The following is a 27,856-nucleotide window of genomic DNA, read 5'->3' as shown; positions in this document are numbered from 1 at the left end:
TATTTGATTAAGGAACGTATTTTTTACACTTAATTTTAAAATATAAAAATATAAAAATTAAAATATTTGATATATGACATAGTTAGTGATTTCCATTTCTTTAAAAATTTAGCAAATATATAAAGTATAAGTAAGAAAAAAAATGTAATTCAACTATAGCTTTGTCAAAATTGGTATCCAATAAAATATTTTGAGTAATGTGTTTTGAACCCAACTCTTAAAAACCATATTCAACGTTTTCTAACTATCAGTGGTAGGTATTGTTTTTGCTTTCCCCTAAATGATGGAAGAAAAAGCATTTACGAGAGCATTTATTTTTTTAATAAGAGAAATTATTGTTGCTAACACCTGGATGTAAAGTGTTTCACACAATGTTTACACTTTGTTTCTAGTTATCCGTATTTTATACATGATATAAAAGAATATGGATATAGAGCCAGTGTGCAATTGGCCCCCTACTTATTTGTTTTTGCTTTTTGTCTTAGTTTCTCTTGCAAATTATCAAAGTTTTAGTTTTTTGTCACACATTTAATTTAAAATTTACCAAAAACTATATACACTATGCAAATAAGTTATTCCCAAACGTACTAATGTGGCTATGATTTGATGCAAATCAATCAAAGCTCTTTTATAAAACATTTTTTATTTTTTAGAAAACATTTTTTCCCTAAGATAAATTTGGAAAGAAATTCATACCAATAGAGCAATTGTTTGGATATCCTGGTTGACCATTAAGAGTGTGGGCATCTGATGTATTTGGATCAGCACCAGTTACTGTAGCCTCATCGATTATTTCCTTCAGATCTCCCTTGTACCATTCCGCTGCAATGTATAAAAAGGAAGATTTAGATTTATAAGTACAAACTTAGCATACATTTAATTTCCAGTTAATCTTTTGCAATCTTCCCAATTATATGGTATATATATATGCCATTATATCCTCTCTGAAAATTAAGTTATGGCCACTAGCCATTACTAAATTATACCCAATATAATTACTTCTTTAGCATAGGGCTTTGGAAATGGATAAGCGGTTCCCTTTTTAGAAGAGATAACAATTGCACCGTGAATTGTTGCACGCGACCAGTCACTATGGGCCTGCCATCAAAGTGTTCCTTCTTCTTTAGAAAATACAACCTCATAAGTGAATTTTTTTCCCTGGTTTTTTTGGAAATTGGGTAATATTTCAGGACCATCTGACCATGGATTTCTCGGCTGCTTAACTCCATGCCTGTTTTCAGAAATAAAAAAGAAGTGTTCATCAGCTTTATGAGTTTTATTCCATATAATTGTATCATTCAATAAATTCTTTAAAGATCTAACGGATAAAGCAATAGGATCACAAGTGTTAATTACTATAGTTCCAAAAAAAAAAATACTAATCTCCGACCCAATTTCATTTTGGACATCATGCATGAGGTTATTCACTATTTTTATACATTTAAATATTTATAAAATGAATGTATTTTGACTTTTTGTTTACCTTTGGCATGTTATTTTTTAAAATCGCATTTTCCCACCTCACTATTTTTAATATATGTTTTTTGTTTTTGGAAAAATATAGTTTACACCTTAAGATTTGGTCTAATACAGCTAGATCTAAATTTTTTCAAAACTGACCAATTTGGTCCCTAAGAGTGTGTTTGTTTGGAAGTGAAATATGAAGAATGGGAAACTTTGGAGAGGAAATTGGAAAGAAAACTTTTTTGAAATGTGTTTGGTTGGGTGGGGAGGAAGGAAAATAAATGGTGGAACCTAGGTGTTTTCTTCCTAAACCCACCAAAAAAATTTCTCTCCAAAATGGGAAGAAAACTATAAGGGAGAAACTCATGAAATGAGCTTCCAAAAATACTCCTCACATTGGACTTGGCTTCCAACGTGTTGGTTTTTTTTTCCTTTGATTTTTTTCTTTCTCTATTTACTAACGTGCCTAGCTTTTTTTCTTTTTTTTTTCTTCTCTTTCTTTGATTTTGTCTGGACGTGTTAGCTTTCTTCATATTTTTCCTTTGTTTTTAGTGCTCATATGTTTATTTTCTCATTAATTTTGGTTGGCTTTTGTTTTTATTCCTTTTTCTTTTTCTAGAAAATAGTTTTGAGTTAATTTTTTATGCTTTTTATTTTTTACTTTAATGAAGTGTCCATCTATACTCAATTTTTTAAAAGTATAATGTATTCCTTTCTGTTTTATTTAATAGGGACATAATGGTAAATTTATACACACTTTATTTTCAAACAAACAAAAAACTTTTCCATCCTTTTACTTTTTCACCCTCCAAACCAAATACAAATGAGGGAAATTAAAATCTTTTCTATCCTTCCACTTTTTCATCCTCTCTCCATTTTCTATCCTCCCAACCAAACGGACCCTAAACCTTTAGGTCTGTTACTCATTTTTCTCCTTTTTCTTTCAATAGTTAGGGATTAAGTTGGTTAGTTTTGAAAAATTTTGGACCTAGTTGACATTGGCCTAAGTTTCAACAGTGTTAACTGTATTTTACCATTGTTTAAATATAGTTTTTAAAGTTACAAATAATACTAAATTATATTAATCTAAACTCTAAAACTAATTAAAACCCATTGATTTATTGGACAAAGCAACCCATGAAATTAGGGCAAAGATCCTATGTACCAGATCCATTAGAGTTATGATATATGTTCACTTTTAGCCATCATCTTGAAATTACACATTTTTTTTTTTTGATAAGCTTCAATCTAATGCTGGAAAAAAAACGAGGAACAAAGTTGAGACTCTTCCTTACAAATAGCAAAAATCGCTGGGAGAAGATAATCCTTGGAGAAAATGAAAGACAAATAAGAACTTAAAGCAAATTTGGAAGCTACATGTGCTGCAGCATTACAACACCTCCTAACCCAAACAAACGAACAACTAGACAAAGACTTCGCTAACTCAGCCACGTTGGAGATGGTGGTTCGAATGGACCACTCCATCTCAGCCTTAAGAGGAGAAAGAGAGTCCATACAAGTCTTAGAGTCCCCTTTAATAGAAACATAGGTCCAACCTTCCTTTAAAGAAATCTGGACAGCCTATAGAATCGCTTCAGCTTCAGCTTGGAGTGGTGAACGGATGGAGATGGTTTTGGCCTAAACACCACAAATGTGGCCGGAACACTCCCTTGCAACAACTACTACGGCTGCCTTGGAGCCGGATAAGGCCGCATCAATGTTGAACTTTATACAGCCCTGTGGTGGTGGAGTCCAGCATGACGGCTCATGAGGCACCGGTTGGGTAGGGGAAATGGGGCATACCGCCATATATTCTTGGCATCTTCTCTGAATCAGCTGAACAAAAACAGGCAGGTCCAAAGGAGAATTTGAGTGCGGCACAGAGTTACAGAGATACCAGATTTCCTCTAAGGTTACGACCATGGTTAGAGAGACCTTCCATTGTTCTCCGACATTGTAGAGAGCATTAGGTGGGTTGAGTGCAATGTTGACAACGTCTTCTGATGTCACTACAGTGACTTCCTTGGCTTTAAAACCCCAGCACGCTGAAAACCATAGGGCTTTGGCCACAGGGCAGCGAAGGAAGAGGTGGAAAGGGTTCTCTTCAGACTCGTTACAGAGCACACAAGTTGTATCGGCAATGTTCATGTGCTTGATTAGGTTATCTCTGATGGGGAGGGCATTGACACATAACCTCCAAAGGAACATCTTTAACCTCTCTGGGGATTTTATGCTCCAAAGCTTCTTCCAGTTCACGTTTGAGCTTACTAGCGTGTTGAACTAGGGGTTTGAAGCAAGGTAAGCTGATTTTACTGAGAAAACTCCCTTCGAGTGTAACACCCAAAATAACTCATCTACTTTGGACGTTAGAGGGACCGAGATAGCTAGGATAGCTTTAGTAGAAGGATTGTCAAACATCTGGTGGATCAGGTCGGCCTTCCAACAATGCAGCTCGTGGTGGATGAGCTGGGACACCTTAATAGGAAGTTGGGGAACAGCTTCGTCCCTTGGGCTCGGTATGAATCCATGAATCCAAGGGACCCAGGGGTCTTGCCAAACATCCACAAAAGCCCCATCTCCAATAGCATAATAAGCACCTTTGATGACAATGTGTTTGGCCTTTTCAATGGCTTTCCAGATTGGGGAGGCTGACTTAGGGGGATCAGTTCTTAGCCAGTCATGTTTGACTTTGTACCTTGCTTGCAGAATTTGCATACAGAGGCTATCACGCTTCGACGCAATCATCCAAGAAATCTTTGCAAGGAGTGCATTGTTTATATCCTTGGCTTTCTTAAACCCAAGACCGCCCACTCTCTTTGGAAAATAGAGTTTGTCCCAGGCTCTCCAAGCAAGGAACTTGCCTTCTTGTTCCTTGGGCTTCCACCAAAACCTCCTAGTGATAGAGTCAAGTTTATCACAAACTTTGTTAGGAACATTGAAAGTGGACGTAGTGTATGTAGGTAAGGATTGAGCCACCGAAGTGATGAGGGTGCTCCTACCAGCCCAAGACAAGCATTTACTTCTCCACCCCATGAGTTTAGCTTCAAGTTTCTCTTGGAGGTAGGAAAAATATGAAGATGGAGCTCCAGAGAGGAAAAAGGGGTGCACCAAGATAAACAGAATCCTTTTTTAGTTCTTTGACCTGCAATATGTCTTTGATGGCTCTGCGGTGTTGGTTGGAGGTGTGCTTAGAAAAGACAATACCAGACTCTTGTTGTTGATGCACTGCCAGAAATTATACATATAGTAGAATGTAAACTAATAGTTCTAAGAGCATCCGTAGCAGATGTTGCAAAAAAAATGCCATTTTGCAGCACCAAAACCCTACTTTATTATTTTACCACATCATTTTACAACATCCCATTTATCAGATGTTTTATACTTCAATTCTATACATTAAAATAACATTTACAACACATTAAAATAATATATTAAATTCCTCCCCATCATCATCATCAACCCACCCACCGCCATAACAAAAGAGAACCGCCACAAATCTTCTGACACCACCACCGCTAGTACCAGCCCACCATTGCTGCACTACACACTTGACACCACCACCACCACTAGCAACCCACAATTTACCATTAACATTGAACACCAAAAAAAAACGCAACCCACGGTCTCCACCAAGCAAAACCCAACCCACGGCAAACATAACACATACCACGTAGAGGTAAATAAGAAATACTGTGTGTAATGACACGGTCAACCATGAGAGAGAGAGAGAGAGAGAGACAGAGAGAGAGATTGATCATTTACCAGTGAATTGTCACGCCATATTTTCCGTTATTTTGAACGGTGACAAATGTTGTGTCACCTTTTTGAACACGAAGGACTGGCCCCGGGAACTGACCATTTACTGTCAGCATGCTCTTGGTGCTACATAGCCTGGTAAAATTCGTCTCCTTCATCTGCAACCAGAAATGGACACTGATATGAGAAACACAACCTTCCAAATTTGAACATATATATTGAGGGGGAATGTGCAGATTAGCGGTGTGGATGGCATGAATATAGTAAGTTAGGCATTGTTTGAAACTATAAAGGAAAATAGCAACTCGAGTTTTTGAAACTCGAGATTTACATAATAAATCGAGTCTCAAAAACTCGCTTTATGCTCGCTTTGGGCTTGCCGAGGTGGACAAAATGCCACCTGGATCTCGAGTTTCTAAAACTCGTTTTAAGTCTTATTAAACTCGAGTTTATAAAACTCGAGTTTTACTATATCTTATTTTAAGTTATGTTTTTTATACGCATGGAACTCGACTCTTAAAGACTCGAGTTTTATGGAAGTAAATCGAGTCTTATAGACTCGATTTCCTCTGGACTGTTTATTTAAAACTCAGCCCGTGGCATTAACTCTCACAGAGACTCACACCCTCAGTAACACACAGAGAAAACCTAAAACAGAGCTCTCAGCCTCACTAACTCTCTCACCCTCACTAACTCTCACTCACCCATAACTCTCTCACACCATAACTCTCTCACACCACTCACTCTCACAAAACCACATTGTCCACTCTCACTGCTCTTCCCTCTCAGCAAATTCATATCTAAGGTAAGGGTTTGCATAATTTGATTGTCATTGTAGTTGGGTATGTTGTCTATGGGTGTGGGTTAAAGAGTTTTACCATTTATTTTGTAGATAGTTAACATAACTTAGTTAATTTATCAATATTGTGAATTATAGAACTTTGTTTTGTTAGTGTTAATTTTTTGAGTATTTATTTGTATAGTTTTTGTTATCAAAATTTTATTCATCATTTTATTTTTTTTATCATGATCTTACAAATTTCTTTGACATTATTTATCATTGGTTTGGGTATGAAATGGGTAGTGAATGAATGTAATGAATGGGAATGAGTATGTAATTATCAAAATTTTATTCATCATTTCTAGGCTTTTATTTTTATCATGATCTTTCAAGTTTTTTTGACTTTATTTATCATTGGTTTGGGTATGAAATGGGTAGTGAATGAATGTAGTGAATGGGTATGTAATCATGCTCCTCTACCCACCTAGTTCTTTCAGAACCCTTTTAGGCATTATAGGTCACCATACAATGGAGTAATAGATAATTCCGTCTCTCCATCCACTAGGATTAGAAAGTTTACGTCTTGGCCTTTAGATATTAATGGGCACTCTATAACCTGGCTTGAATATGTTCATTGGTAAGATTGCATTACTTTTTTCCCTCACTTTACGACTATGTGATTTAAATAACATAGGACTTGACTTGAACAGGTTCACAATGCCTGATATTGTTATAATCATATACCATGGTGGTCCGCTTAAGAATCCCAATGCGAACAAGGGATTGCCATTTGAGGGGCCGGGTATGAAAACCTATTATGCCGAAGTTGATCGTAGGTTGAAAACTCTTGATGAATTGAAGATATTTGTCATGGAAGAGTTGTGTAAGAATCCTGATGCGTACAACATGCAAATTACTTATCGTATGCCAAATGAAATCATGAAGCACCAGATTAATTACAAGTATATGCTGATAGAAAAAGACAAACATGTGAAGATCATGTTTGACAAGTTGGAGAGTATAGCTGAAGTAAGTAACATTGAGTTGTACATACAGTTGGAGCCGCGTGCAGTATGGCAAGAGGATATCCAACAAACAACCACAAGCTTACAAGTTGCGATTCCGGATGCTCAATATGAGTATTCTACACATGTAGAGGATGATGATGTTCATGCCGATGGAGATGATGATGATGATGATGACGACGACTATGTTGATGAGACTATTGCCGTTAACAATGATGATGACGACGACGACTATGTTGATGAGACTACTGTCGTTAACAATGATGATGACGATGATGATGACGACTATGTTGATGAGAATCTTGCCATTAACGGTGAAGATTTTGCCGATAAAGATGACTATGAAGACATGATTGAGAGAGGGGACTTTGGGGACTTTGAGAGGGACATTGATGACGATGAGACATTGGACGGTGGTGAACCTGATGCAGACAATGTTATTAGTGTCCAAAGCATTACAAACACAATCCCTGCCTACGCACCTCCTGCGTTGTCATTCTCTGCAAATACTTGGGAAAATATGGTTGATCCTTCGCATATTCAGATGCCATTTGTGTCTACTTGGAGAGAGGGGATGAATTTGTGCAAAGGGTTGACTTTTGCCAGTAAAGTGGAGGTGAAGCGCGTATTAACAATTTGTGCCCTCAAGGAAAACAAACACTTTAAGATCACTAGGTCGACGAGGAAAAATTTTTGTGCGAAATGCGTGCATGAGTCATGCAAGTGGTATGTCTACGCAGTTATGAAGCCCGAGCTCCAAAATCTATGGATGGTCACCGTGTATGTGGGTCCTCACATGTGTATACCGATTGGGGTGCGAAATGATGGTAGAATGATGAGTTGTAATTTTATTGCAGCAGAAATCCATAACAAGTTACATGAGGATCACACCACTCAAATTAAGCATCTCAGATCTCTGATAGAGGCGAAATATAATGGCCATAAGCCTTCTTACTACAAGGTATGGGATGCGAAACAAAAGGCGATTGCGCTTATGTTTGGAGATTGGGAAGAATCTTACCAAAGGCTGCAAAAGTTGCTAATGGCGTATATTGATCAGGACCCGACTACCCAGTTTTGCTATCGTGTCACACCCACCGATGAAGATCACACCGTATTGTTGCATTATGTGTTTTGGTCTTTTGGTCCATGCATATCAGGATTCAAATACTGCAAGCCGATTATCAGTATTGATGGGACTTATCTGTATGGTAAATATCAGGGAAAGTTGTTGGTCGCAATGGCAACCGATGCTAACAACAAGGTATTCCCTCTCGCCTTTGCTATTGTGGATTGTGAGTCGAGGTCCAGTTGGAGGTGGTTTTTACTATGCCTCAGAGAAACGATTGGCCACTTGATACACGACGACGGCATTTGCATAATTTCGACCGACATCTCGGTATCAAAAACGCCATTGCAAACTGGCCTAGAAGGGATGATGGAAAAGCGGGGTATTTCATAGATATTGTCTTCGACATGTTGCTAGCAACTTCAACACCCATTTTCAGAACTCGACTCTAAAGTCAGCGGCGTTGAAAGCGGGATATGCTAGTCAGGTAGTTAAATTTGCTACCATAATGGACTCCATTAAGCAGGTGGAAATTGAGGCCATTAGGAAGAAGAAGAAGGTGACGGGGAGGGATGGTAAGGAAAATAATCAAGATTATCTTCCATACACATAACTAATGAGCGAGGATGTGGACATGTGGACCCAGTCATACGATGGTGGGAGACGTTTTGGAGCAATGACAACCAATATATCAGAGTGTTTCAATGGTGTGCTGAAAGGTGCACGGGGCCTTCCTATTGCCGCGTTGGTTGAGTTCACTTGGAACAAACTTGTTCAATATTTCCACGACCGGCACAAAGAATACCATTATGAGTTGTCAGAGGGTAAGAAATGGAGTGAATATGCCTTATCCACGTGGGATGGAAATAAGCGTAAATTTGAGAAACACTATCTCAAGCCATTTAGCAATGAAGAGCTGATATTTCAAGTAGTTACCCAACTCGACATGTGTAGCGCAGGAGGGGAAAACCACAGTTACGAAGTTCGGTTAAGGGAAAAACATGCAGTTGTGGGAAATGGCAAAATATAGGGATCCCGTGTTCACATGCAATTAGAGTATGTGACTATTTACATATTGATTCGACCACGTATATTCACCCATGTTATGGTTTGAACCATGCCCTTAACACTTATGAGCATGCATTTGTGGTTCCTAAGTCACAGTCATTATGGAGGGATCCCATGGGGCCAAAGTGGTTGCCTAATCCGGCATTGTTGCGGGCCAAAGGTCGACCGGTGAAGTCACGAATAAGGAATGAGATGGATGGAGTGAGGAATAAGGATCAAGAACCGGGATGGCGGAGGGAGGACGCAGATTTGATAGAGAGTCAACCCAAGCAGACATGTGGACTGTGTCATGCTTTCGGGCATAACCGCAGAAAATGTCCGCAGTCCCGTGGTGCTTCCACAAGCGGCCATGTTCCACACTAGGTAGGTTGGCAAAAAGTTATGCATCGTTTAAATAATTGTTGTTCATTCGATGTTTACCTAATGTTTACTATCTTGTCTCCTAACGTAAATACTCTACGTTTTTCAGGCATCCTTCCATGGACAACGTTTTTGTCATGCGGACCGCTGATCTTAGGAAAAGTAACTACGTTGTATTGGCTCTATGTGAACTTTTTGATTGTTGTTGAATGTACTTGTAATTCTCTATCCAATGTACCTCTATGAAGATTGTGATTTGAGTAGTATGGTTAGAATTGCAAATTAAGTGTGGTTGGACATGTTTAGAATGGTGATATATTACGAATGAATTTTGTTGTGATTTGAGTGCATTTACATTGTAAAACTATGCCTGAAACAGAGCATTTTCTGTTGGGGAAAAAAAAATTGCCCAGTGAAAATCGAGTTTTAGAGACTCGAGTTCCACTGGGCTATATTCACTAAAACAGAGCATTGCTCTCTGCCTGAAATAGAGCATGCTTCTGCTGGGAAAAAAAAATTTGCCCAGTGAAAATCGAGTTTTAGAGACTCGAGTTCCACTGGGCAAATTTTCTTGAAACAGGGCATGCCTCTCTGCTTGAAACAGAGCATGCTTCTGTTGGAAAAAAAAAATTTGCCTAGTAAAAATCGAGTTTTAGAGACTCGAGTTCTTTGGAAATCTCGATTCTTTAATACTTGAGTTGTAGTGGAAAATAAAATCGGTCCATTTGGTCTAATTTGGTCTGATTTGGTCTATTTTGGTCTAATTTGGTCTGATTTAGTCTAATTTGGTCTGATTTGGTCTGTTTTGGTCTGTTTTGGTCTATTTTGGTCTATTTTGGTCTAATTTGGTCTGATTTGGTCTGATTTGGTCTGTTTTGGTCTGTTTTGGTCTGATTTGGTCTGATTTGGTCTATTTTGGTCTATTTTGGTCTAATTTGGTCTGATTTGGTCTGATTTGGTCCATTCAGTCCACTTTGTTCCATTTTGGTCAGTTTCGATCCATCTTTGTGTACTTACATATATAATTGGAGACAACAAGTTTAGGTTGAGAGCCCTTATTCAAAATCTAAATTTATTAAAACAAATTCTCGAGTTTGGGGGTCAGCTGTCCACCATTGCTACACTGATATTCATAGTGCTACATGTGCTGCTCAATAGCTCGGCACTGTTGAACCCTATCTAGTCATATCATTCACACTCACGTCAATACACAGATCTGCATCATTTTGCAATGCACTGTTTTCAAGGATGCAGAAGACCCCTGAAAAGTTTATGATGCATTTAACACAACTCGGTATTGTCTTGTCAAGTTCATGTCAGATGAAACACAAGCATGCTAAATACTCTTCACATGAATACTGTTCATTTGAATAGTCATGGCAAGACACCGCAACTACGCAGAATAAGAGAATCTCACTATGACATTGGGAACATTTGAACAAAAAATTCGTATCGTGGTTTTCCAGCCTATATTGACATGACAAGCCTGAATATGTTAAATTTTATTATTGAATACACAGTGGAATGAGGTTATAAATGTACCACAATTCTTTTCTTATTCCTACACCACTAACTTTGTAGGTTGAGTAAGCTATGAGTCACAACGCCTCAACATCATCTCGTACACGTAGAAACAAGTTTCAATCTACTTTAACAAATGAATTATCACAAGTTCCAGCAGATCAACAACTACAAACATACACAGACCACTATGGAGGGAAATGGGTTGGAAAGAAGAGAGATTTTGTTAATATGCCAATATACACGTACGAGAGTCTTGGAAGCGTTGGCCACATCATGGTCGGCAAACCTACAAAACTAAGTACAGATACCACCGCAATGGAGTTCACCGTAGCAGAACCACCATGGTCAACCCTATACGAGAAGAGGTGTGAGTTGGAGGTGTATTGTCGATGGCACGGGCTACGAGTTCCTAAGGCACGCTTAGCCGAGTTACCTAGAGATGAGCCTGCCAACATACTTGCTCGCCTTGAACAAGAGAACAATCAAATGCAAAGGCAGTTAGACCGTTTTCATGCAGTCCAAAAAGCTAGGAAGCATCTAAAGGGGAAGGCGCAAGAGCGAGCCATGAAGTCTATTAATGAAATTACTGCGTTAGATGATGAAAGTGACATTTCAGACTTCTCAGATTCAAGCAATGATGACTTCCAAAAATTTCTACCTACGAACATTCAACGTTGTTGTTGATGTCTACACGTTTTGTGCAATACAAAATGTTGTTGATCGTGAGGGCAAATGATCCTATTGTACGTGCACCTTTTGCAAATCTAAAGATGAATTGTTCATTACTTTTGGCTAAGTTTATAGGAAATCACTTGCTCATTTTTTCCCTGTTGTTCGTTGTTGGTATGTTATGAAAAGATGTACTTGTATTAGTGTTTGCAAGAATTATAAGTGCTTGGTGAAAATTATGGTCTAAACTCAATATTCCGTGAGTAAAACTTGCTTTTCTAACGTAACACTGAATGTCATTATTTAAATTCTTTGACAAATTCTTTGAAATCAATTCGTCCATCTCCATTGTCATCAAAGACTCTGATCATCCTTTGGCATTCCACTTCCAAAGGTTCCATGAGCCCCACTGAACAGATCTAACATTTGAAACAACTAAACCACCGAGCTTTTTTTCTCAAATCAAATAATTTCCTACACGTCACGCCTTAACTCTCTGCTTTTGTTTCTTTTTTTTCTTTTTCTTTTTCTTGTAAATTTTAAATAAGATACAAATTTTAACCTTAGCATATCAATAAACTTCCCTATTTGACAACAATTGATTTGAAATGACTGGTGGCAATATTTATCCCATATTTTAAATTCATGGTTGAAATCTTTTTAGATCCTTTAGTTGAAAATCCACCGAAATTATTGATTAATTATCAATTTATCTCAATTTTGTCTTCCGCAAGATTGTGATTATTAACCACAAATTGGCAATGCACCAAATGATAAAGTAGAAAAAACATCTCCAAAAGAAAAACCACTGCATGCCAGTTAAGGCTATTTATACTATATAAGGAGTTTACAAATTATAAAAGTAAAAAATAAAATCTTTGTAACTAGTCTCTATAACCCAAACACCCCGCAGATAACTCATTGATGTCATCATGGAAATTTAATTTTGAACCTTTGGAGTATTTCAAGGCATCACCTTGAAGATTTAATCTACAGTGAAGCCATTGGAAAAATGAAGTTATTTTTCCTATCAGACAGCTTTGCTGAAGTTATTTTTTTCACCATCTTGGAATTTGTCACCTCTATTTTCACTGCTCAGCCTTCATGAAACCAACTATTACACTGGAATGTCAAAAGGCACTACCTTTATCTGCATGATGAAACAAGTCATCCAACAAAGTCAGAATCAATGAAACCAAATGACTCTCTTTGCAGGTACCAAACATAATTGATATCAAAATATACACATCAACAAATTCTTTCACTACAAACTCTAACTTATCTTTTCTTAAACTACATGCACTCACACACACACACACAAACAAGAAACCTTGGAAGCTTTCAACAACTATTGTCAAAAGTGAGATTATCAACCAAGAGCTTTGTGGCTCAATGAATATGCTCAGTCTCTTTTACGAGGAGAACCTAGATTTGAATCCCCCTTTCCCTCACTTGTTTTAAGCAAACTAAAAAAAAAGTGACATCAGCAATTGAACAAAATTTCAAACCACAAACCATATAATCGTAGACTTTTTTACAATTAGGTGTAACCCCTCATTAAACCATACAATATGGTCACAAATACATATAAAATATACAAGTGGATATATACCATGATTATTGAACTTCAAGTGCACAAGGGGATGTGATTGTTCATGTGTAAAACAGACAACTTAAGGAGAAAAATGACAGCAAAGAATTATAACCTGTCTATGGAGGACAAAACTCAGAATATACAATTTATGGACCATTTTTAGAAGATCATTTTCCAAAACCCTCCCTATATATTTTACATTCAAGTAGAAGCACACGTCAACACTTGACAACATGAAACACACCTAACTATTGTACCACAAGAAGGCAGCTAGTTCTAACCCCCCCACCCCCCAAAAAATAAAAATAAAAACCTGATAGGCATACATTTATCAACTCACAGAATTAAGAATTACTAGGCATTCTAATGCAAGTCAGCAAATGTTGTCGACAATTAACTTGGTCCAGTAAGGGACGTATTGGTCGTTTGCCACCTCATTAAATCCAAAGTCAACTGAAATTTTTTTTCCTAATGATTGAAAGTTACACTTACACAACCAGTGAGTTACTTCTAAACCCTCAACCTCACCCTCCACTCACATTTGTGTGAGAATGAAGTGTCAGAAGGAACTTGCATAAACCCTGTGAAAGGGGAATAGTAAGTCTCATCAACCAGTACATAGAAGCCAGAAGGAACAAATAGAAAAAAGGGCAGTGAAATAGGAAGAAATCTAGATATGCTAAGCTAAAAGGGGAATAGGGATCATTCTACACCCTGTGAAAGTTTAAAGAACACCTTACTCACTTGGAAAATGTTTTGTTGATAAAGGAGAAAGCATGAATGGGTTCATCGACATCCTTCATGTACCTATCCAAAGCAGCAAGGTACTCATGTCTGATAGTATGAATGAAGCCACAAACCTATAAAATTACAACAGAACTAATATTACAGCTAAGAAAAACAGAGGATTTCTAGATTGCAACAATATGATTCCCAGGTAAACATCATAAGAAATATATTTAAATGTACCTGGTAAAATTGTGCTTTCTCACATAGGCCTAATACATAAGAAGCATTCCAGTCAATCTCAGGCACTACTTCTAGAAGGGCAAGCACCTGCTTCTCCCTTCTTGTTGAAGTTATGTGATGAGAGGAAACACTAGTTGGAAAATTATTTTGTGATGTCAAGTATTCTAAAATCTGACTCAGGACACTTTTTGAGACATTAGCTCTTTCACATGCAACATAACATGCTATAAACTCAAACATATGGCCTATGTCTTTCTTAGAAGGCCATTCTTCGACCAATCCACTGACATCTTCACTATTTGACCTCTCTGTCTGGAAAATGTCCCTATTAAGCATACAAATAAAAGAGTTCACTGTATCTTGGACCAATATATTTTGACATCCATTGTGGGAGCAGGGAGGAACAGTATGATTCTGACTCTGACAAGGCTTATGAGGATGAGAAAAATGGAGTTTACAGTGGTTGGGTTCAGAGCAGGGAGATGGCAATTGAAACAAATGCTTGCAGATTGTTATGGAATCATCAAAAGGTTTTTTCTGTTGAATGAAATTCAGACAACACCAACAACACCAACATTGATCCAGCAGCTTCTCATTGTGTTTAGAGTCTTCAGACGACAGAAATCTTTTTTATCGGTTTGTTTGTTTTCTTAATAAATATTTGATTATATTAGCTTTTAATGGGTTGTTATCATATGTACTAGTCACTATGCTTTCAATTTAAAAATCTGACAGTGTCAATATTTTATTGGAGGGTGTAAATAGGGTCTTTAACATCACATCCTTATTGAATTTAATCTTCTAAATAATTACATAAGAACTGTAATAAATAATAAATAATAGGGTCTTTAACGTCACATCCTCATCTCAATAAAATAATAAATATAATGCCTTTAAACCAAAAGCATACTTCCAAGTACCCACCCTGCTCAACTTTAAGCTCCAGTGGTTGTGGTTCTTTAGAGACTGTGCTCCTTCTACCATTAGCAATTTTGTCTCCTTTTCTCCCTCGTTTGCCTGAATAGCCTGAAAATTTCTTTAAAAAATAAAAAGAACAAGAAGATGACAAGCTCATTCAAGGGAAATCAACAAAAGAGGAAATCAATCATAGATTGTGCAGAGAAAGGTAAAATCAACACAAACAGGCAATAACCAAAAAATAAATAAATAAAGAAAATTGGACCTTTTGGAAACGGAGTGTCATCCTTCCCTAGAGATTTTGGTAAAGAACTAGTTTTATATTCAGGTGAACCTATAAAAGCAAGACCACCCATTAGAGAGGATTAAAGAATATGGATAAGTTTCCCTCAACCAACCATTCAAGATTAAGAAGATAAGTATATTCGCTAAAGGAAGAGAAGAAAACATTAAGAGAAAAAAAAAGTGTGTATTCAAAACATTGCAAGTTCTAAACAAAGGTCCAGCCTTTGCTAGATACATTTGTTGCCAACGAGTTGCCAATGCTATCTTCTACAATAATCAATTTGCCAACATAGTAAGAGAAAACAAAGGAATAACACAACTACTTGGTTAAGTCACTATCATAATCATTTCTATGTCCAAAGACTAAAAATTGATTCGGCCTCCCATTTCCTCCAACATGCTAAAATATCAGTCCAATGGACAGTTCACAATTATCTCATCTTTAAAAATCACCATAATAAACATTTGAACAGTCCAATGGACATTTGAACGGTCCAATGGACATTTGAACGGTCCAATGGACATTTGAACAGTCCAATGGACATTTGAACGGTCCAATTTAGCCTGACACGTTAGATTGACTATGTTTCTTCAGGTTACTTGCTCTTACCTTAACCACACCAGAATCAGCTTGCCGGCCCCAGCCTGCAGCAGAACCTGTTCAATAGTAAAACTATGAGTAATACTCTGTTGTCCCATATTATTTACTAATAAGTTTGAGACTTGTTAAAGCTTCTTGCCCAAAAGCTTAAGCGAGTATGTGGAGAAGCCTAACTAGTACATAATTTCACAACCAAGACCATACCAAACTCAAAATGTGGAACTTATCTCTTTCACACCCCCTATCATGTGATGGCCCAAAAAAAAAAAAAAAGGGACAATCCAATATGACTAATATTCTCCAACCAACTGAACATCTAGAATAGAAAATGTGTCACAAGCAAATAAGTTCTTTCTCCTAAAAAAATAATTTGAACTGCAAATTTTATTCATAACATCTAACAGTAGATTGACATATCTGATTTCCTATTTTGGCAGTTATAAAACTGACTGGAATTAACTAGTGCAAGGGAAAATTTGGATTACGCTCTTTAGGCTACAGCTAATGTGTAATCATATATACATCGATTTTTGCTCTTAGAAGCATTGGTGCAAAAATAATCATAAGGAGTATGAAAGCTTGTGCCTATGTAGATCATATATGTAACTTATGTTACGTAATGGAAAAAATATTTTTGAGGTTCCAATAACAAAAAAGTAGTAGCCATATGATAGGCTGCTGCTTTATAGAGTACGGTCCCAAGGGCAGGGCCTCTGCCAATGATAACAAAAATGGGCTTAGTCCCCATTTATGGACTTCTTTTGTTTTTTGTTTCAAAGGTAAAATCAAACCTAACAGAGATATGATCTGAAAGTGTTTGGAAAGAAAAACCAATCATAATAGAAAGTAAAAATTATTATTGTATTGAAGCATGAAATTTACATTTGGGGAAAAAATTCATTGTAGCCATAGAAAGATCACACTGAAAATTTTTCTATCAATTCTTTATTCATTCATTTGTTCACTCATTTATGGCTTATATTGGTATATATTTCCATATGTCTCCAACTACCTTTACTTGCTTCTGCTGGAGAGTTGCAAACCAAGCCACCAGCTTCGAAATGTCCTTTAAGCTAGAGCTCATTACCAAAACAAAATGTCCATATATGACTAGCCTTTATTAAATATACAACATCTTATAGGAGTGCCACCGAGAATTAATAATGTATATTTTTTTTTTTGATACGTAAATGATATTATGATATAAATGATAATGATATGCATAAATTGACTTCTCTTCAGCCACATTTATGTATTTCACTTCTGCAGTTAAAATAACATTTTTTAAACGTTTGTATCACAATGAGAAAGCTTGGAGACCTATACACACATTTACGTGTGTGCAGACAGTAAGCCTTTTTCTAATTAAAAAAATATTAGCTGCCTTAATCCTGTGACAGGTTGAATTTGAAAACAACAATCAAATACTGCCAGCAAAGATGAAGGAAAACATGTTTGCATGGCTTCCTCAAATGAAGAATGAATCAAGCTATTTTAAGGCCCACTGAACATAAAGAATATAGCCCCAAGGCCCTGGCTCAGGGGATAATGGGGTGAGGTGGAATGAATGAATGAATGTAGGTCAAGCATATGAAAGGCACAGAGATGATACTTGTATTTAACAGATTACATTCACAAAGGCTACATACCTAAAGGGTACATATAAGGACCATTTAAACAATAATTCAACAGCAAAAGGCTCAAAACATGAATACAACTGAATGAGTTAGATGAAATTATTAGTATACTAACCTGCCTGTTCGAAGCACAAATTCCTCGGTTTCTTTGATAAGATCTTACTGTAAGCAAAGGTGCTTCCTACATTTATCGGTACATAAAGATCTCATTTACAGGAGAATACAACGGGAGTTATTGTTTAGCGAAATTATTAACCGGACACGGGTCACCGGGGAGTACACAGGTTCACCGGTTTCCAACATTGTAAGATTACTACATGGACAATCGGCACCTAGTCGAAGAACAAGCTCTCGGTGCTTATTCTAGCATACAATATAGGGCTTGAAGGAAGCATGTCTTCGAAGAAGGCGATTCTGCGGCATACGTAGTGACCTCCCTCATGACAGAGTCTAATGATTTAGTGGCAATAGCCTGACGCCTTTTCCGGGAAACACAGCAATTAATAACTTGTAACTGCTGATAAAATAGACAGGAATTTAGATCCGAAATCTCATCCATAGGAATCCCAGCCACATATTGCCCTTCAGACCAAACTCTTCTCAGCTACATATGCAATAGAATTCAGAACATATGTTATCTGAAGATTAATGATAAAGAAGCATTAATGCATCCTATTCCAATGTATCAAAGCGACACTATATTGCTATCTCAAAAACTAGTGATATTATAACAAAAACTATGCTCTAGGTGAAAACAGAATAAGAATATTACTTAACAGGAGAAATGTGCACCAATATGTACTGAAAGTGATCACTAACATTGTAAATATCACTAGAACATGTGCAGTTTTTTTATTTTTTCCTTTCCAAAGATGATGGATGAATTTTAATTTAAGATGACTAATTTCACTGCATTGACAACATATCTTTTCACAAACGCATTTCGTATACCTCGAAGAAAAGACTCAAAAAACCAGATCCCAATGACTTGTAAAGCATGTATAATATTTATTCTTAAATAGAAACCATTTTGAAAAGACCAGAAAATTCAAGTTCTATGAAACTGACTTACTTCCACAACTACCCTGCTCCAAAACAGCACCATTTTCCGCAGGGTTTTGAAGCTTCCAATGACTTCAGCTAGCTTAACAACAAGGCTTTCAGCAGGAGCACCATGAATATCCCTTGGCAAAGATGTTACTGTGGTTGCCTGCGAATCACGGTGATCTTCCTTCGAGAAACTTTCCCTCTGCAAATATCTTGCATATATTACAACGAAGTGAAAGATCATCACGGGAGAATGCATAAAAATAAAAGATAAAAAGTTCATCCAACAGGAAGATTCTGCAACCAGGTCACAAAAAAGTGCACATACCTGCATCAAACAGTGAATTAACCAAAGACAGAACTTTCTCATTATCACCATAATCAAATGTAAGCTTCTCCTCCTTTTCACGAAGCACTAACGACTTGACTGCAGAGAGGCGAGGCCAGCCTCTCCCCGACGGGTGAAGAACTTGCAGATGATGCCGAACAGTCTTTCAATGACTTCAACTTCTTTCCGGCCACAGGCAAGATGCGCAAAGGTTGTAGGGAAGCAAGTTAAATACACCGGGAACAAAGAAATGAAATCTCATATTGTGGTAACTAAAGATTATAGCAATGCATGCACTGCATGTGCCCGCAGAGCGGAGGGGTGCGGGGGGGGGGGGTTGTTTCGAATTGAGAAATGTATTTTCTTCCTCCACAAAAGGGAAAGCCAAAGTTAACAGCAAAAAAAATAAAGGCAAAAAATTTGAACAACAAAAACTTACTCAACAGCTACAGCCAGTTGCTTAATGACAGACGATGGAGGAATACTCTCTGTGCCGACAGCAACAAAACCTTCTACTGTGGGTATCAATTCTGCACTCTAGAAATAATATCAAATTCCACTTATCAATATGAAAATAAATTACATCCTTAAAAGCAAACAGACATGATTTAGAAGCACTATCACAAACAATTCAACAAGTAAAGAAATCAAAAAATTCCTAAAAAGCATGTGGCAAAAATGAATTAAAAAGCAGCCAAGCTTGGAATTAATTTTACTGTAACTCATTGCCTCACATTATCCACATCCACATCCACCACATTTCAGGTATTGCTTCTTTTTCAAGATTCACCAATTTTGCGTTTTTTAACCCTTATGTAATGTTTGGGCGCCAGGGGAGGAGGCTGTGGGGCATCATCCTTAGGCTCATCATCGTGCTGCAAAGACATTAGATGCATACAATCAATATTCGGTGTAATGATAAGAATAAAGTGAACCACAAGATATATCATTACATTGTTGGTAATGTTATCATACCATAGAGCTGCCTTTGTGTCCTATTTTGTGTCCACCAGTCCCACAAGTGGGTGCTCTTCTAGTACGTTGTGGTCTACCTCGTGGGGGTGAGGGCTACTGAGGGGGATGCTCATCCGGTACATCAGTGTCAATCCCAATCGAAGGTCCCAAAGGGTCGGATGAGGATGAGGTAGGTGGGTAATGATACTCTGTATAGCTAGGAGTGGGGATCATTGTCATGGGCAAATTGGGTGCATTGGAGCTGGTGGGTGGGTATGAGGGTGTCTCAGGGTGCGTAGGAGGGGTCATATGAAAATCAAAACCAAGATCAATACTGGGTTGCGAAGGTGGGGTGGGTGAAGGGACCTCGAGTTGAGGAGATGCATCTGGGATGGGTGGAGGAACCTCAGGTGGAGGAGATGCGTGTGGGATGGGTGCAGGTACCTCGGGACTAGTTACAACCCGAGGGGTTGTTGCACGCCGACCACGGCCCCTACCTGCACTTGTGCTTGGGCTTGCTGTAGCAGGCCGACCACGGCCCCTAGCTGCACTTGTGCTTGGGCTTGCAGTAGCACCTTGACCACGGGTCGATGTACTTCGGGGTGTTGGGTTTGTGCTTGGGGCTACAGTAGCTGTTGACTCAGTCTCATGCCCATTGTTTGCCTGCCCATTTGCTGCAAGACCACCACCAAGCCCAGCCACATTATTTAGGACACGTCGGACATGGTTGTGTGCTCGGCTGCCTTCAGGAAGCATCTCCAACAGTGCTAAATGGCTTTCAATCTAAAACGGAGAAAGAACCAGTACAATCAGATTTGATCTACTCAAATACTCAACTAAGAACAAAAAGTGTTATTAGAATACTATATGTAATAGAAAGTCTTTTTAATTGGAGGTCAGTCAGATCAAACCAGATTTGCTGAAAAAAGAAATCAATTGATTCTACGTTCCTACATGTACTGAAGAAAAAACAAAGTAGGCAATAAAATCTAATCTAACACATTACCATTATATCTAATTTAGCGCTGTTGCGGTCGACATACTTTCGAGTGACCGAACAGTACCAGCGGTAATAATCATGATTGCGAGGCATCTCACCGGTCGAGGAGGTGCATGGCATACTATTTGTTGTCTCGTATCCCATGTAAGGATATACGGTCCATGCTCCTCCCTCCAATTCTTTTCCACCTTCCCACGTAAGTCTATTCTATGCGATCTATCATCGTACACAACATGGTCGGGCCACTCTTGCGCCAACCCAAACTGTCGAAGGACACGATCCGGGTGGTGTGTCTCTACTATGCAAAAACACACCGGTGGCACCCTTGTCGTCCACGTATCCCTCCCTGACGCGAGAAGTCGGGAAGGTGGCCGAAGTACGCCTCATATGGCTACCATATAATCTACAGTAGAAACAAAATACAATTATCATAACATCTTAAAATGTGAAACAAAGGAGAATACATAGATAAAGGGAAAAACAAAAATTAAAATAGAAGATATGTTAAAGCAATGATTTCAACATATTCTTAAGGAAAATTAACATAACTTCCACAGAAATTTTGTATATTATTACCTGGTCCGGCTGCATTCTAACTAATTGCTCACGATAATGGATCAACGCCGTGCCGGATGGCCTACTCTTCGGGCTTGGCACCCGCACCCACCTACAGTTACGATCGAATAACATAAGATATTACCACTTAGTTACTAAGAATAGTACATTGCATAACACATACTAAGTATCAGGAAAATACTTACTTAAATGCAAGTGGAGCTTTTGGCCATGGGCCATAATCGCATCCAGGTGGAGGCTCTATCCTCGGGCACAAGAATGGCAACCTCGCCCATGCCCAATACTGGACCAATTGCAACGCCCCACCAATCTGCGATGCCTCTTTATCACTTGCCCGGCACAACTCTCTATACAACCATGCCAGGCAACCACTACCCCAACTATACTTTGGCGGATCATGAAGGTTCCGCAGGAACTCCAAGAACATCAGATGCACCCTATCTCCCGACTTATCCATGAAAATCTTATCCCCTAGTAGTGCTAAAATATAGCACCGGGCATACTGATGTACTTGCTCCTCCGTTGCATCATGAGGCAGTGGCTCTACAATGCGCTCAACAAGGCGGCTAATGAGAATTCTTTGCCCCACCAAAGTTTTGTTGTCATTCTCTGGAACGCCAAAACCAAGCAACTCCACGCATAGTTGCCTCCAATTCCCATCCACCACAGTAGTCGGCCCAACCAAGACCTCACCGTCTATAGGAAGTCCAAAAATGACCTCCACATCTTCTAGGGTGATTGACATCTCACCATGTGGAAGATGGAACGTATGAGTCTCCGGCCGCCATCGCTCAACTAGGGCCGATATTAGGCAATGATCTATCTCTCTGGAAGGGACCCTAAACAATCCTTCTAACCCCACCAACTTGATAATATCAATCACCCGATTATCTTGCATCGTTATCTTTGCCATCTCCTTAGCGCGACCACGGCATGTAAGTGAGCCCGAGTCCTGTAAAATGGATAAAAATTATAGCGGTTGTTAGAATTAGATATACAACTTTCAAAGAACTTGCTAAAAGTCAAAGACGACGTAAAAATTAAAGTAGTTGTTAAAACTAGATATTTCACCTCGCCATTCCAAATGTCCTCTGATCTATGATTTCGTTGTCGCGTCAACAATGAAGGATCTTCTGGACCAGGGCGCACAATCTCTGGCTCCTCATCGATCCTAGGCTCCATACTGCAAAGAGTGCAACAATATTCCATAGAATTAAGTGTTCATAAATAACTCTAATGCCCACAAACAATTATATTAAGCCTAGTTACATAACCTCAACAAACAAGATATGAAGAACATATATCCCAAGTCAAAATTTTGGAAAATAACACGGTTCAACACACCTCATTAAAAAGACATCCTGCCTAAACTCTCTCTACATATCTGAATTTACACGCTCAGACTCGAGGACTTTAATAGCTACTTCCACACCAAAAAATTATATTAAAACAATACCAAATAACTCAATTTGCTTGGTTAATAAGTTGTGCAGCTGAGTTAAATAGATGGAAGCATATCAGAAGAATGAAAAATCCAGCAAACTACCAAGACTCTATAAACAGTACTAATTACAAAGACTCAATTGGAAGTTTAGAAAAAAAGATCCCCTAGTAGAGACGCCTAAGAGTTAAGACATTCTAATAATTTAATAAAAAACCATTATAAAATAAAATGAAGTTTTATAAAATAAAAAATGAATCCTTTTTTACTCCCAAAATACTGAGAATATTCATGCAAATTGTCCCCAATGTGTCTGAAACAAACACACTAGTGGATTTTGAAGTACATGTGGTTCTTAGGTATTATGCTTGAATCAGTAGCCACTTCTCCTGAAGCCAAATTTATCTAGTTGTAATTCCCAAAATGCTGTTCAGGTCTTTTATTTTTGGCCTACAAGTTGGTGTTTGTATTTTTTGAACTGGAAGATGCATTCTTTCTGATTTGCTTATCATGCTGGTGTTGCTGGGGTTTGATGTCATTGTAGTGCCTAAATCTGTTCCACTGGTGTTCATTAGTGTAAGGGAGATTGATGCTCTTTAAGCTGTGTGTAGTATTAGCTGCTGAAGGTCAATGGTTGGGTTGCATTTGACAGAATTCTGGTTCAACTTGAACACTTAGACTTGGTTCGCACCCTATGATAGTAGTATGTTTAGAGAAAAAATTGTGATTGTAGGATTTGGGTTGCGGTTTTGGCTGCTTGATTATGTTTTCACAAGGCCAAGACTCTATTCTTGAAATTTTCTGGAAAATTGCCCAAGGTCTTTGGACCTAATCGCATTTCCTCTCTCTCATATAACATGTAGGTTGAGTTCAAAGGTTCATTCTAGGCATATGGAATTCGGGTTTGTTTTCTTTTCAAGCATTTTCCCCTTTTCTAATATTCCAAAAAGGATATCAGAATTTATATTCAGTTTATAAACATCAGTTGGTTTTCTTATCTCACTTTGTTCACTCTTGTTCAGTTTAGTTCTCGAAAAGTACTAGGAAAATTAAATCTAGAATAATTCTCCCAGCTTGAGCTCTATAATTTCCATCGGAGACAACAGTGCTTAGTTATCTACCAATTCTTAACTCCTCCTATATGTTTTGTTTCATCCTTCTCTTCTATAGCATCTTGTTTTCATTATGTCATAACTCTTCTTGTCTATTTTATGTGGCAATGCTACTTTGTTTTCTTGTTAAAATTAATGTGTGATAGAAACAGAAACTGAGTTTTTTTTTTATTTTCTAATAAATATTTTTCATGGATTTTTATTTTGTTTCATTTTCTAAATCAGGAAGCTGGCAGAACTTGGTTATAATCGAAGCGCCAAGAAATGCAAGGAGAAATTCGAGAACGTGTACAAGTACCACAAAAGAACCAAAGAAGGTCGCACTGGGAAAGCCGATGGAAAAACCTATCGATTTTTTGATCAATTAGAAGCTTTCGAACATCATCCTCAAATTCAATCACCTACACCTCCAAAGCCTCCAACTCCAACAACAACATTGGCAATGCCATTACCAAACCTTCCAAGTATTGCTCATCAAGTCACTGTTACATCAGCCACACTACATACTGCGAAAGTAGTCTCACTCCAAAAACAAAACAAAACAATTTGAAACCAGTAATGATTTTTTCCCCTTTTGGTCAGAGTAGTAATGAACTTAAAACTCTCCCAAAAAAAAAGACAAATTTCTTCCATGACAACTTTGAATCTTATCTGGACTTATTTGAAGGGGAAAAATAATTGAGTTTCATATGAGAGAAGTCCCCTAAAAAAGGGACATTCCCCTTCTGCATTGACACAACACAAGTATTATCAGTTTTTTTTATAGGTAATTGAAGAATTTAATTGAATTATTAAAAACAGTATACACCCCATGTAGACAGGGAGTGTGCTAGGGACGCTAAAAGTATCATCGAAAATTACATAAATCCAGAAATTCCTTCAGTAGAAAAGGAGTTTCCAATCAAAGCAGCCATCCAATCATACATGAAGCATTAGAAAATCAGTTTTAACTCAACTGCAAACTCTTAATCCCTTCAAAGGTATGTTGGTTTCATTCTCTCCAAATAGTCCACATGAGGCATCATAGAATTTCCCCCAAGTCATGCAAAATGATGTACGCCACAACCGCCTTTCCAACAACCCAACAAATCCACTACCCTCTTAGGCATAACCCACCGGAGTCCATACAATTAAAACACCAATAACCATAGGCTTTGCACATAATCACGGTGAAGAAGTAAATGGGCTATAAACTCCCCATTGTTGTTACACCGTTAAACATGCAACACCACTCTACAATACAAATATTTCTCTTTAGCAAGTTATCCATGGTATGAATGTTTCCACTAGCAGCTTGTCCACATGAAGAAAGCTACTTTGGTAGGAACATTTACCCTCCAAATGATTTTCCATGGGAGAAAAATGAGGGTTTTCATTAGTAAAACCCCAAATATATTGCTCCTAGTGGGAGTCTAACACATCCAGTCTTCCCCAGCCCTAGTAATTTTAGTGGAATAGGGAAGGCTAAGAAAGGATTGTAAAAATGACAACTCCCAATCATGGACAGCTCTAGTGAACATATTGTCCCAATGAATAGCTCCACTAGTCCATACGGCCTACCACGAAGCCTCCTCATCTCGGGCTATTCAAAATTGCTCAAGGTCTCCTTACAAATCCCCTCCTGACACCATGGATCATGCCAAAATAATAATAATAAAAATTGCTCATTTCAAACTTGATTAGTTTAGAAAATCTGTCCCAACGATTGCAAATATGTTTCCAAAGGGACACACCATAGGGTTCATTGGTTACCCCCAAAACACAGCTGCCTCCCTCCAACCCAAATTTTTTTTATCTATCAAAGTTCTCAATAATGTGTCTTTTTCCATGGCATAATGTCAAAGCCACTTCCCAAACAAAGCACTATTAGGACATCCAAAACTTCTAATGCAACTCCCACATTGAATTGGCTCACAAACTATCTTCCAATTTACCAAGTGAAACTTAACATCATCTCCTATCCACCTAACAAAAAAACTCTTAGTAATTTCTCTAAGCAACTAGCAATGCTAACAGGGATAGGAAATATGCGGGCAAAATTGAGAGCGTACTCTTTATTAAGGTGATTCTATCTCCTTCTGACAAGTAAAGCTTCTTCCATCCTTCTCACTTCTGTTTCCATGCTTTGGAGTTGTAACTAGCCCCCAACAACAACCCCAAGCATTTCATAGGCAGAGCAGATATCTTGCAACCAGATATGCTTTCAAAACACGACAAAACACATTTCAAATGGCAAAGTTATTCCATATCATTCCCACAAAATACCAAAGTATCATCCGCAAATAAAAGACTTGAAATCATCGGCAACTTGACCGTCCTTCCAGCCACTCTAAACCCACGAATACCTTTGCCCATCTACCGCCTTTGTTATAATTATCAATTATTTTCCAATTAGCATTATAGCTGTTCGAGAGAAGTTCCTTTTACAATATAATAGTTTATCACAACTAGACCTAATACGCAAACAGCCTTTATGTTTGACGAATTTAATTTGTCCATAAATTATCTTGCTTCCTACTTCATGCTTTAATATGAATCAAACATATCTTGCAATTTTTGTGAAGTACATAATTTGATCAATGCCCAACAGATTAGCTTCCTCATGCTTTGCTGGATTAATCAATTTAACAAGATGGGAAGTATAGTAACATGCCATGCGCTATTAAGATAACACAAGATATGATAAACATTCAAACAAAAAATAAGAACTCGCGTTACCCAAATTTAAAAACCATAATACTGAAGCATTTTGTCACAAGGTCAGGCTAATATTGTTACACAACCAGCGATCAATGCTACAACAATTTCTTTAAAGAAAGGAGAAGGCCAATTTTTGATGTCTAAATGTTGCTATATCAGTAAAAACAAAATTAAATTCCTAAATGCATGCCTCTGTGAATTAATCTAGAAGAACCCATTTCAGAAAAAGCCATGTTCAAACAAATTACACCAAAACAGAGTAACAGGACCAAAAGGTGTAAGCACCCATGGAATTAGAGAAGAGAGAGAGGCTTACCGGCAGTCGGTGTGGCAGCAGCTGAGAAGCGAGAGAGAGAGGGTTCTGAAAGAGGCGCGCGTTAGAGGGTGAGGGTGGCTGGTTTCGGTGTTTGAGAGATTGAGAGAAAGCGTTTGAGACACTGAGAGTTGAAAGATTGAGAGAGAGCGTTTGAGACACTGAGAGTTGAGAGATTGAGAAAGTGTTTCAGGATTTTTGAGAGAGTGAGAGTGTTTGCGTTTGAAAGGGGAAGAGGGAGAATATTGTGCAGATTTCGAGTCTTATAAACTCGATTTCTACGTGGCTCAATTCCTCCAGGTGGAAAATTTGTCCACGTAATGGAAAATTTGTCCACGTAATGGAAGTAACAAAACACCATATCTCGAGTTTTAAAAACTCGATTTCTTAATTAAATCTCGAGTTTCTGAAACTCGAGATGTTAGTTTCCCATTTACTCTCCAGAACCGGCCAACTAACGAAATCATTAGCACAGTAACATTATTTGGAAAGGGTGTTCTATATATTGAGTAACTTAAACATAAGCAAAATATTTCAACATAAATGAAAATAGTGAACTTCTCTTTCCCTTCACATTGGTCACCGCATGTTTTTCAAAAGCATCTGCTTTTATGATTGAAGGGAAAGTTGGATCTTATCTAAGGGATGTTTGGATAAGTTTTTTT

The 27,856-nt window shown here is 37.9% G+C and overlaps 1 protein-coding gene and 1 pseudogene across 1 annotated transcript; both read right to left on the bottom strand.

Annotated features, from left to right (window-relative positions):
- Positions 1-27,856, bottom strand: part of LOC142608438 (putative laccase-9) — a 30,294-nt pseudogene that overhangs the window by 2,217 nt on the left and 221 nt on the right.
- LOC142607559 (serine/threonine-protein phosphatase 7 long form homolog) lies at positions 19,047-22,974 on the bottom strand. Its single transcript, XM_075779096.1, has 6 exons — positions 22,970-22,974; positions 22,697-22,808; positions 21,811-22,577; positions 21,626-21,716; positions 19,535-19,632; positions 19,047-19,095 (listed from the first exon to the last, which is right to left on the bottom strand). Exons 1-6 carry the CDS (start codon positions 22,972-22,974, stop codon positions 19,047-19,049), a joined length of 1,122 nt encoding a protein of 373 aa, XP_075635211.1.

Source organism: Castanea sativa, chromosome 8 (assembly GCF_040712315.1).
Source record: "Castanea sativa cultivar Marrone di Chiusa Pesio chromosome 8, ASM4071231v1".
Taxonomy (NCBI): Eukaryota; Viridiplantae; Streptophyta; class Magnoliopsida; order Fagales; family Fagaceae; genus Castanea; species Castanea sativa.
The sequence above is the reverse complement of the archived record's forward strand: the minus strand, read 5'-3'. Positions and strand labels throughout refer to the sequence as shown.

Coding starts and splice junctions, on each gene's coding strand:
- LOC142607559 (XM_075779096.1), bottom strand. Junction 21,717..21,810: donor AAAGCTCCACTTGCATTTAA/GTAAGTATTTTC, acceptor TCGTAACTGTAG/GTGGGTGCGGGTGCCAAGCC. Junction 19,633..21,625: donor TTAGAATGCAGCCGGACCAG/GTAATAATATAC, acceptor TATTATTTCTAG/AGTGCAGAATTGATACCCAC.